The sequence below is a fragment of the Amyelois transitella genome, chromosome W (assembly GCF_032362555.1).
Source record: "Amyelois transitella isolate CPQ chromosome W, ilAmyTran1.1, whole genome shotgun sequence".
In the NCBI taxonomy this organism is placed as follows: domain Eukaryota; kingdom Metazoa; phylum Arthropoda; class Insecta; order Lepidoptera; family Pyralidae; genus Amyelois; species Amyelois transitella.
In genome coordinates this window covers 1,747,009-1,759,173 of record NC_083536.1, presented here as the reverse complement: position 1 = coordinate 1,759,173, position 12,165 = coordinate 1,747,009, and the positions used below count along the sequence as shown (strand labels likewise).

The 12,165-nt window shown below is 51.8% G+C and overlaps 1 protein-coding gene across 1 annotated transcript; it reads left to right on the top strand.

The window, feature by feature from the left end:
• The first annotated feature begins 9,111 nt into the window (after positions 1-9,111).
• On the top strand, positions 9,112-11,344 carry LOC132904027 (uncharacterized). Its single transcript, XM_060953953.1, has 2 exons — positions 9,112-10,115; positions 10,219-11,344. Exons 1-2 carry the CDS (start codon positions 9,112-9,114, stop codon positions 11,342-11,344), a joined length of 2,130 nt encoding a protein of 709 aa, XP_060809936.1.
• The last annotated feature ends 821 nt before the right edge of the window (positions 11,345-12,165 follow it).

The following is a 12,165-nucleotide window of genomic DNA, read 5'->3' as shown; positions in this document are numbered from 1 at the left end:
TAGAAGGAACAGTAGCTCAACTGAAGTCTGATCTTAACAACCGCGATCAGGAGGCCTTGCTCTCCGATCTTGACATCGGAAAACTCTCTGAGGTGAAGGGTGAGAACATTAACCACACGGTGACGGTCCTGGCTGCCAAACTCGGAATTACCCTTGAGGAGCGGGACGTCATGTTCGCCGAACGAGTAGGGGCGGCGGTGCACGCAGGCGGTTCACCGGCGGGCGGCGGCAGCGGCGAGAAGGCGCGCGGGCGGCGCGTGGTCGTGCGGCTGGCTCGCCGTCAGACGCGCGACGCGCTGTTGCAGGCTGCGCGGGTACGGCGCAACATCATCACTGCAGACTTTGGACAGGACGGGCCGCCTCGTAGGGTTTACATTAACGAGCGACTGACACGGGTTAACCGCCTTCTTTTCCACAATGATAGGAAAGCATGTCGTAAGCAGCTCTGGCGCTATTTCAAGCTCATTTCAACATTATGATAGCATAATTCTGTTGGGTGACTTTAATGTGGATCTGTTGAATGAAATGGATTGGAAATCAGTTAAACTCAACACTTTCCTAAGATACAGTAATTTGACTCAACTTGTGATCTTGCCAACGCATTTTACCGACCATTCACAAAAACTCTTAAATGTAATCTGCACAGACCTGCCGGACAACAACTTAGTTTTGGACAACATGGGACATGATAATGGCTATTGTATGCTAGTGTTCGAGTTTAACATAAAAAGTGAGAAACTTAAGCCCTACATTCTTAAATACAGATCTAAAAAGTACATTTGTATGGACAATTTTAATAGGGACCTCAACAGTCTGAACTGAGAACCTATGTCAAGCCTTGATAACGTGAATGATATGGTGTCTTATTTTAACATACATACATACATAAAATCACGCCTCTTTCCCGGAGGGGTAGGCAGAGACTACCTCTTTCCACTTGCCACGATCTCTGTATACTTCCTTTGCTTCATCCACATTCATAACTCTCTTCATGCAAGCTCGGCGGTTTCGGGTACTTTTGACCTGACCCTTTACCAGGACGTCCTTAATTTGATCAAGATACGTTCGTCTAGGTCTTCCCACTCCGACCTTTCCCTCCACACCCTCCATGTATATCTGCTTAGTCAACCTGTTTTCATTCATCCTCTCTACATGACCGAACCATCTCAACATACCCTTTTCTATTCCTGTAACTACATCCTCTTTCACATCACAACATTCCCTTATCACGCTGTTCCTTATCCGGTCACTCAATTTCACACCCAACATACTCCTTAACGCTCTCATTTCCACTGCATTTATTCTGCTTTCGTGCTTCTTTTGCCATACCCAACTTTCACTCCCATACATTAATGTCGGGACCAACACGCCCCTATGCACGCCCCTATGTCTTATTTTAATACTTTAATAATTTCTTTATTTGACCTTCATGCGCCTGTATCAACGGTTATTATCAGGGATCGCTCTCATCCATGGATCACTGAAATAGTCAAGTTAATGATGAAGCTGCGAGATGATGCATTGAATGCTTACCGTAAAAAAGGATAAGAGAGTAAGAAAGCATACTACAAAAACCTGAAATCTTTAGTCAAACAGGCTTTATATCATGAGAAATCTACTCTATCTATAATCTAATCTATCTATTGGCACAACTGTTTTCCATTTTGGCGCGGAGTTTGAGTTGCATCTGTTGTTTACATTAAATACAGTGCTATTTTTAGTTATATCATATCTAGTGTGTATTGCTAATTTCATAATGGATAAAAACATCGAACAAAGAGTTTGTCTTAAATTTTGCATTGCCAATGGAATATCGTGTTCGGAGTCACTGAAAATGTTACAGAAGGCTTACGGTGAATCGACTTTATCAAAAACTCGTGCTTATGAGTGGTACAAAGCGTTCAAAAGCGGTCGAGATGTGATGGAAGATTTGCCTCGCTCTGGTAGGCCATCAACGTCTGCAACTGAAGTTAACATCGCAAAAGTGAAGGAAATAGTGACTGAAAATCCTCATTCAACTTTGAAAGAGATAGCCACCGAACTTTCTGTATCTCACGAGTCGATCCGTACCATTTTAACTAATAATTTGGGTATGAAACATGTTGCCGCTCGGCTAGTCCCAAAAGACCTGAATTTTTTTCAAAAACTCAATCGCATGAGAGTCGCTGAGGACATACTAGAACGAGTCAATTCCGACCCAAAATTCATGAAACGCATTGTTACTGGTGACGAGACGTGGGTTTACGAGTTTGACATGCAAACTAGTCAACAAGCTTCGGAGTGGCGCCTTCCAACTGAACCGAAACCGAAAAAACCACGCCAAAGTCGTTCAAAAGTCAAAGTCATGTTGACTGTTTTCTTTGACTATCGCGGTGTTGTGCACTCGGAATTCTTGCCGGAAGGTCAAACGGTAAATAAGGAATATTATTTGAGTGTTATGCGGCGTTTAAGAGAGCAAATCCGACGAAAAAGGCCAGATTTGTGGAAAGAAAATTCTTGGATTTTGCACCATGATAATGCACCTTCGCACAAGGCCATCATTGTGAACGAATTTTTAACCAAACACTCAACAAATACCATCGAGCAACCACCATATTCCCCAGATATGGCTCCAGCCGACTTTTTTCTTTTTCCTAAACTCAAATTACCACTTCGTGGCACCCGTTTTCAATCGGTAGAAGACATAAAAGAGAATTCGCGGCGAGAACTGACCTCAATTCCGGAAACAGCGTTTAAAAAATGTTTTGATGATTGGATTATTCGTTGGCGTAAGTGTATCGTTTCTAAAGGAGCATATTTTGAACATGAACATGAACATGAACATTGGTACCACACCCAGCCAAGCAAAGCCTGACCCAGTCTAGCTGGATACACCAGGGGGCACAGATTTTATAGGGAGTGACACGCTCAGGGATGGGAGAGGAAGGCCGACCAGCCGCAACCAGTCGACCACAATCGACCGACTATACAGCCTATAGCCAATATAGGAATTGAGGAAGACGGGTATTGCGACGGAGGAGAGCGTTGATGTGTTGCGTCTTTCCTTCTTTCTTATTTTCTTTTTCTTCTTTTAATGGTTCGTTGTCAGTTTCAGTTATGTCGTAGGAATTTCATACTGCCGTGATGAATTTTGTTATTTGTCGCGATGTCTGCCCTTTCTGAAGAATTTGTAGTGTAGGATTTCATGAGGCCTTTGTAATAAATTGTGTAGGAATATTATCCCCGTTTTGATGGCTTTTGTGGTTGGTCGGTCGGCTGTTTCAGATCTGCGCTCACCAAGTCAGTTCTTGCTCCATCTTCAAGCCTTTATTCTTGTCATCCAAATTTGCCTTTAACCTGTGGCTTTCTCTCCTGTTGGCCGCTTGTTTCCAATATGAGTTCTTCCAGTTTGAGGTATTGATGTGTTATGTTTTGTTCAGCTTGTAGTGTTGTTTCTAATGTGTCGTGTTTCTTGTACACTTCCAATAGCAGCATTGGACTCTATGCATCGTGTTTTTCCAGTTAGTAGCATTGATTCCGATTTTATTTCCTCCCGTTCACCGCCCTAGTTTCAATTCCGTCCATATATTCTCTTGCCGTATTTTTCCAGATCTCATTTTCGCCTCCAATACCCGTGTTTCCTCAGGTTATTAGCATTGATTCTATACGTCTTGTTATCTCTAATTAGCCGCGGTAAATCCTTTACGTCGTGCTTTCTTAGGTTTGCAGCATTGATTCCAATATGATATCCATCAGTTCGCAGCATTAACTCTAATAAATCATGTTTTCCCGCATTCGTACTCTTGATTCCAATACGTTGTATGTCCTCGGGTTCGTAGCATTGATTCCAAAATGACCTCTATCAGTTCGCAACATTAATTCCAATACATAACGTTTTCTCGAATTCGCAGTCTTGATTCCAGTACGTCATGTTTCCTCAGATTTGCAGCATTGCTTCTAATATAATTTCCATCAGTTCGCAGCATTGGTTCCAATACATCGTGTTGCCTCGGATTCAATCCTTTGATTCCAATAAGTCATGTTTCCTCAGGTTCGCAGAAGTTGATTCCAATATGACCTCTATCAGTTCGCAGCATTAATTCCAATAAGTCATGTTTCCTCAGGTTCGCAGCATTGATTCCAATATGACCTCTATTAGTTCTCAGCATTAATTCCAATACGTCATGTTTCCTCAGATTCGCAGCATTGATTCCAATATAGCCTCTATCAATTCGCAGCATTAATTCCAATACGTCATGTTTCCTCAGGTTCGCAGCATTGATTCCAATATGACCTCTATCAATTCGCACCATTAATTCCAATACGTCATGTTTCTTCAGGTTCGCAGCATTGATTCCAATATGGCCTCTATCAATTCGCAGCATTAATTCCAATACGTCATGTTTTTTCGAATTCGTAGTCTTAATACCAATACGTTGTGTGTCCTCAGGTTCGCAGTACTGATTCCGATATGACTTACATCAGTTCACAGCATAAATTCCAGTACATCATGTTTTCTCCAATTTACAGCCTTGATTCCAATACAACGTGTTTTCTCAAATTCGCGGCGTTGATTTTAATAAGTCATGTTTTCTGAAGTTCGCAGCATTAGTTCGAATACATCGGTTTTCAGTATTTCCTACAGATCATAGATCGTAGCATTGATTCCAATATGACTTCTCCAGTTCTTGGTACTGATTTCAATACTCCGTTTTTCCTACATTTTCTGCAGCGTTCAATTTTGGTTCTAAAATGTCGTATATCCTCCAGATCCCAGCACTGATTTTGATGTGTTGATTTTCTTCAGCTCGCGTTACTTTTGCTTACTTCGTGAGCTTGCGGCAGGCTTTCAATACTAATATACAATATTATGAGAGTTAGTTATGTCTTCTAGCTTCAGCTCGCCAACAGGGGCCGTATTTTTGTGGCGTGGTTCTGCAGGAGATGGTTTAGATTTATTTTTATTTTACAATCAATGATGATGATGTGTGTGCGTTGTTGGTTTTATTTTATATGATGTGTTGTTTAAGGGTTGGTAAGATCTGTGGAAGGAAGGAACATAAGCCATGTTCTAAGTTATCTGGAAATATAAATGCATTAGTATTATTAATATTGTGCAACCTGAAAAACAATATTTATTTTAAACGCAATGTAGTGAACTGTCTAAGAGCCGTAATGATCCCAGCTTCTATTGTTTTTGCCAGATGTGAATTTTTCGTCCCTTGGCATTGTAGAGCAGGTAGCTGGAATGGGATAGGAGAAACTTTCTTTTTGACCAACTGCCCAAGCGGCCTTGTATTTTAGTATTGTTTTGGATTTAGCTATGATTTTTTAATATGTAGATTTTAGGTTTATGAAGCCCACGTGGTAACGGTATCAAGGAAGTGGACATACAGAATAGTTTTTTTTTTTTAAAACCTACTTAGTTAGTCTTAGTAATAAATATACCCGTTAAGTTTCTTCAAGATAGAATAATAGAAGCATATACGTATAGAAAAAATATGTCTTATACGTCCTTGTGTAGAATTACTTATACTCGATATCAAGTGGTGATATTATTCATTTGCTTTGTGCAGTTACCGATAAATTTTAGATATTGTTAACATCTAACGCTTGTTTTTTGGCCGCTTTGTACGACGAAAGCCAATGGAAAAAGGAAAGATCTCACCGGGTTTTCTGCAACACGAACGCACATATAGCTAATCTCACACATCACAACACAACACTTCATAATACAGTTTATGCAAACCTTTATAAAATATTATAAGGTTTGTAATTTCCCGCCAAAGTAGCCTCATTGCAACCGGCACTGCAAGTGGCCAACAGATGTGGCAGTCTATTGTGCTGGACACGACCGTGTTCGTCCGATGTCCAAACAAGACTCTTCTAAAGGAGCATATTTTGAAGGTGATAAAATAAATTTGGATGAATAACAAACAGTTTGTGTATTATTGATCTTTTCCTGCTACTTTCTTGACAGAGTAGTAAGGTCAAAGAAAGTTCCGAGTAAATGAGATCGGGGTCGGATCGTGCCAGTTGCCACAGCGGCTCCAAGTGTTCTGTGTACGAGCCCAACTGCAATATTTGTGTTTAGTGCTGTGTCATCCAACTTTTCATTAAAGTTTGGATGACAAGTCCCCTTTTTTTTTTTTTTTTACGTGTGGAAAGACCTTCGTCTACCCGGCCGGCTACGGGAAGTCGGACGGGTTATGTGGGGCTTGAATCCACTAAAACCACACGGTGCCATCGCCTACCGCTTCGTTGCCAGGAGTGTGAGCTGCCCTCGCCCATACTCCTGACGCGGCGGCCGCTTCCACGGCGGCCTCGGCTCGGCCGCTCTCCACGGAGCGGCCAGCGGGGTGACCCGTCGGCCTTCAATTCTACCCGCTAGGGGAGGGCGCGCCTGGCACAAGCGCGCCTTCAACCCAGGGCCGTTTCGCCAGGCAGCGGAATCCCGTTTCCGCCGCCCGACCGGCCCTTATTGTGGGGGCAGCAGGTGCAGGGCGTATGCCCGCCTCCTGCGCCCAGTGCGCCGGCGGCGTATGGGGAGGTCGGACGTGTCCTCTCTCACCCTTTCCGCCGCCTCTTTGCGGAGCATGACGCTCTCCGCAAAGGTCTGCACTGCTGTCCACGACCTCTCGCTGTCGACCATCTGTCTCACGACAGCCGGCAGGGAAAGGTCGTCCCCCACGACCGCGCGAAGCTCCGCGCGGTCTTGGTCCCAGGCTGAGCAAACCTCCAAGGTGTGCTGGGCGTCCTCGTCAGCACATCCGTCACAGTGGTGGCAGATAGCAGACGGCTCCCGACCGATCAGACACAGATACCCTCCGAAACAACCATGTCCGGAGAGCATCTGGGTCAGACGGTAAGTCAGGCTACCGTGCTGCCTCGCCAACCACTGTCCCAACACCGGACGGACCGCCTCGACGGTTCTACGCCCAGCAGTCGGCTGCTCCAGACTTTGGGACCACTCTTCAATGGAGCGCTGACACAGCTCATTGCGGCGTCTTGCGATCTCCCTCGGTGCCAACCGGTGACCCTGGGCCACGGCCTCCTCGCGCCAGAAGAACAGCGACGCGAGGGTTTTCGCCTCTAGGTCCCAGGGAATGGAACCGGCCAGCACAGACGCTGCCTCAAAGGAGATCGTGCTATATCCCCTTGCGGCTCTCGTCGCCATCAGCCTCTGTGGCCTCCGTAGGGAGGCGAGGTTTTTACCGTTCCATCGCACGCACGTGGGTGCCGTCCCCCGATTCACTACCGCTAGCCCGTTAGTGATGAGCCACTCCTCGATAAGTGCACCCCGCGCATCTGTTGCGGGGGATCCCCATGCCGTTGATTTGGCATTGAGATCTCCAGCAACCAGCATGGGGAGAGGGTGACTCCTCAGGACCAGCGCCTCGACCTGGGTCAGGAATGACTCGAACTCGTTGAGCGGACGGTTGGGCGAGAAATAAACTCCAACCACAACCAAGTCACCCAAACGAGCTGAGACCACTCTATGACCTCGCACGACACATGTAGGAGGCGAAGAGCTCGCCGAAGACACGATCGCCACCGCGCTGTCTTCGTCCTGAACCCAGTTATCCCGGGGCGGGACAAAGTACGGCTCAGAGACCACCGCCACGTCTATCAACCACTGCGCCATGCTCTGACACAACAGGTCCTGTGCACTAGTGCAGTGGTTGATATTCGCCTGGAGAACAGAAGCACAAGATGCACTTGGGGGCGGCGTTGCACGCCGCGGCCTTGTGACCCGGCTCGCCGCACCTGTAACACCAGCGCCGAAGGGGCGGGCTGAAGGTGGGTGGCCCAACTTCACAGTGAGCTCCCTGAAATGCACCATCCAATCAGGGAGCCTCTCCACTATGATGGGTGGGTACTTTGTCTTGGGCGTCCGGGGGGCCTGGGAGGGGGGCGCAGTTGTGCTTGCGCCGTTGTTCCTCGGAGGGGCGGCAGCGGGTGCTGGAGCGGTGGTGCTGGGTGCTGTGGTGGCGGTGGCGGTGCTGGGCGCGCTTGAGCTGGCCGCTGCGTAAGAGCGGCCCCAGACAGAGGGCGCAGGTGGCGCTGCGATTGGCCGAGCGGCGACCTGCCGCGGCTGAACCCTTGCGGGGGCTGCCGCTGGCGGCGCGGTGGCCGGCGATGAGAGCGTAATGTAATCACGCTCCACACCTGCCTTAGGAGACAGCTCATCGCCGCGAGGGCGCCGCCTCAGCCCGAGCTTGCTCGCCGCCCAGAAGGCGAGAGCATGGTCGTCGGACGATTCCTCCGGTGTCCGGTAATTGTCGTCCTGCGGTGATTCCGGACGGCTGGTTGCAGAGTCGATGGTGGTGGCGGGGTGAGGAGAGCATTCTCTCTCCATTTCGGAGTCCAACAACGCGCGGGCGGGGAGTTGCCGTGCGCAGCCCGTCGGGCAGCGGCGCGGGGCGAGCAGCCCCCCCCCTCCTCTCTTCCCCGGTGAGACCCGCTGGTGGGAGGCCGGGTAGTGGGGGAAAGAGAAAACTCGCCTTCGCGGTCTGGGATTCACTTGATTTGCGCGCGGCTATCCCCGCCTACGCCTATAGGTTGGCGCAGGGGACTTGTCATCCGGGGTGCTAAGTGCGGGAAACCTCCTCGAGTGCCCTGTCTCTTGAAGGTCTTGCTTCTGTTGCTTGATTCCAATGAATCCGGTGACAGCGGTGGGCTGACAAGGGACACGGGACGGTGCACCCCGGGTGACAGCAAATAACTCCCCGATTGACGGGGTCTTGTTTGTTGTTGGCCAATGTCCCGCAAAAGCGGGGTCCCTGTGGGGCCTTCGCGTGTGTATTGGTGGGCGAGGTCTATTTTTTTAGACCCTCGCGTGTCGGGCGCCGCTCCCTCTTGTCTGCTTTCAGACGAGAGTGGATGTGGCGCAACTCTTCGCGCGGCGTTCCGGTTTCGGCCGGCGTCGGGCAACTCGTTACCCCAACTGATGGGGCCGAGGGTGCTGTGCTGTCATGGCCAGCGCCGCGAGGAAGAAAACCTCAATAAAAAATAACCCCAATCCCACGGTCGGGCGTGCCTAGGGGATGAATGGCGGGGGGGGAACCCCGTCTCGAGCGCCCAACATCACTTTCAGGGACCAAACCCTAGTAAAAAAGGACAAAAATGAAAATGTCGCTTCTCAAGACTACATTACTCCAGGAGGGTACCGGCCGCACCGCGGTCGGAGAATCCCTCCCCGCGTCCTCGGGCGCGGGCTGCCCCACCGTATCTGGGGGGGGCAAGAACCGACATAGGGACGTAAGTCCCTCAATTCTGACGTCGCAGCCAGAGGCTGGCTCACTTTCCGAGGCGGAATGGGTGAGCGTAGAGAGTTTGTTGGAGGAGCAACCCCGGCAGCGGGCTCCAAAAAGGGGCCGTGAGGGGGAGGATTGTGCCAGTACTGAGGTACCGGCACCGAAGGCGCCCAAGGCGCCAACTATGAAGGCCGTGAAAGCGGCCAAAAAAGGTGGTCGGCCGAAGTCGACTTTGTCCGCTGACGCCCGTCGGGAGTTAGTGGCGGCAAAGCGCGACGAGGCCGAAAAGTCGGTGGCTGAGATGGCGAAAAAGGCGGAGACGCTGCAGGCGACATCGCCCGCAGACAAGGGTGCCCTTGAGGACCAGGCCGCAACGAGCATTAAAATAATCCGTGAAATTGCGGCCCATTCAGGCAACCTCAAGGGTACCTTTCAGAAGGGCCTTAAGGACGCTGCAGCGTCCCTGGAGAAAGTAATGTCGGCTCTGAGCTCCGGGTCGACAGGTGAGGAGACTGAACGCCTGCGCGAAATTTGCGAGCGCATGGAAAGCAAGATCTCCTCCCTTGAGAAGGAAATGGCGGAGCTCAGAGCCGCTGTAGCAAGGGAACGTCCTGAACGAGTGGCCTTAGGGTCAACTTCGTCGACGGAATTCCGGCAGGAGGAGACTGAGGTGCTGCAGCGCCTCATTCTCACCACAATGGGTCCTGTGCTAGACGCCCGTTTCGAGGGCCTCCAGGACCGTCTCCTGCCGGAGAAACGCATACGGCCCGCACTGGCGGCCGATAAACGCCGTACGCCGGCAAACCAGACGTCGGATGAGAGGTTGGCTGCCTCGGTGGCCGACATGCTCTCAGAGCCAGACACCGATGTGGAGGAGGTGCCGGTGCCGGCTCCGGCAAGCCGTACGGCCGTGTGGCGGAAGGCGCCCCCCCCAACCGACCCCTGAACCTAAGCCCAAAAAGGGCAAAGGCAAACGGGGCAGGAAGGGAAAGGGCAAGAACCCTGCCTCTACGGCGCCTGAGCCCGAGCCGATACCGTCGGCGTCCCCACCGGTGTCGTCACCGAGGTCGGCCAGCTCGCCATCATACGCAGCTGTAACGGCTGCGCCGGCGTCTCGGCCACCCGCTCCGCCACCGACTCCTGGGCCAGTGCCCTGGAAGAAGGTGCCGGAGAAGGGCGCCAGGAAGAAGTCCGCCGCTGCCGCTGCCCCACCCCGGGATAACCAGGCTGCGGCCAAAATAGAGAAGGGACCACAACCGTCCAAACTCCGCCCTCCGCGGTCGGCTGCGGTTGTGATCAAGCTGCAGCCGGACGCGGAAAAGCGTGGAGCCACCTATGGTCAGATCATGGATCTGGCCATGGGTAAAGTGGACCTCGGCGCCCTGGGTATACCCGGGGTCAAGTTTAAAAAGGCGGCTACCGGTGCCCGCATTTTAGAAATCGCGGGTACCGAGAAGGACGCAAAGGCCAACCTCCTGGCGTCCAAATTAAAGGAGGTCCTGGATCCCCAGGTAGCGGAAGTATCCAGGCCTCAGAAGTATGCAGATTTGCGCGTGCTGGAGCTGTGCGACTCTGCCACCCCAGCTGTGGTGTGTGGTGCGATCGCCCGGGCTGGTCAATGCCCCGAATCCGAAACCCGGGTCGGGGACATTCGGGAGGACCGCACGGGCGTTCGTACCGCCTTCGTCAGGTGTCCCATCGCGGCGGCAAAACGGCTGACCGCCAACGGCACCAGGCTTCTAGTCGGATGGGTTTCGGCGCAGGTAAAACTGCTGCCGGCTAGGCCCATGCAGTGCTTCCGCTGCCTAGAGACGGGTCATGTCTCGCAGCGGTGCACTGCCGAGTCCGACAGGAGCCTGCTGTGCTACAGGTGCGGCGAGCCGGGTCACAAGGCCGCGGCGTGCAACGCCGCCCCCAAGTGCATCTTGTGCGCGGGGGCAGGCAAACCGACGGGGCACCGCGTGGGGAGCAAGGCGTGCTCCAGCACGCGCCAAAACCAAAAAAGAAGGAGAGGTGGGAAGCGGGGTGCGTCCGCGGCTACGGCCCAGACGCAGCCTGCTCGTGCGGCTCAGAGCGCCGAGGCGATGGAAACGGGGGCCTCTGAATAATTATGGCCCTCAAAGTTCTCCAGGCGAATATCAACCACTGCACTAGTGCACAGGACCTGTTGTGTCAGAGCATGGCGCAGTGGTTGATAGACGTGGCGGTGGTCTCTGAGCCGTACTTTGTCCCGCCCCGGGAAAACTGGGTGCGGGACGAAGACAGTGCGGTGGCGATCGTGTCATCGGCGAGCTCTTCGCCTCCTACATGTGTCGTGCGAGGTCATGGAGTGGTCTCGGCTCGTCTGGGTGACTTGGTTGTGGTTGGAGTTTATTTCTCGCCCAACCGTCCGCTCAACGAGTTCGAGTCATTCCTGACCCAGGTCGAGGCGCTGGTCCTGAGGAGTCACCCTCTCCCCGTGCTGGTTGCTGGAGATCTCAATGCCAAATCAACGGCATGGGGATCCCCCGCAACAGATGCGCGGGGTGCACTTATCGAGGAGTGGCTCATCACTAACGGGCTAGCGGTAGTGAATCGGGGGACGGCACCCACGTGCGTGCGATGGAATGGTAGCTCGCGACCGGACGTTACGTTCGCGAGCCCAGACCTAGCGCGCCGTGTCGAGGGCTGGAGCGTCTTGGAGGACGTGGAGACGCTCTCTGATCACCGTTACATACGGTTTGATCTCTCCGCGTCCTCGGTCGCTCCGAGCGGCCCAAGCCGAACTCCGAACGAGGCTGGCCCGAGGTGGCAGCTGAAGCGCCTCGACAAGGAGTTTCTCCGCGAGGCGGCCATTGTAAAAGGTTGGTCCCGTGCGCCGGTGAATGTGGTGGTAGAGGACGAGACCGAGTGGTTCCGGGGCGCGTTAGCAGAAATCTGCGACGCCTCG

Coding starts and splice junctions, on each gene's coding strand:
- LOC132904027 (XM_060953953.1), top strand. CDS start 9,112: ATGTCGCTTCTCAAGACTACATTACTCCAGGAGGGTACCGGCCGCACC. Junction 10,116..10,218: donor GACACCGATGTGGAGGAGGT/GCCGGTGCCGGC, acceptor CAAACGGGGCAG/GAAGGGAAAGGGCAAGAACC.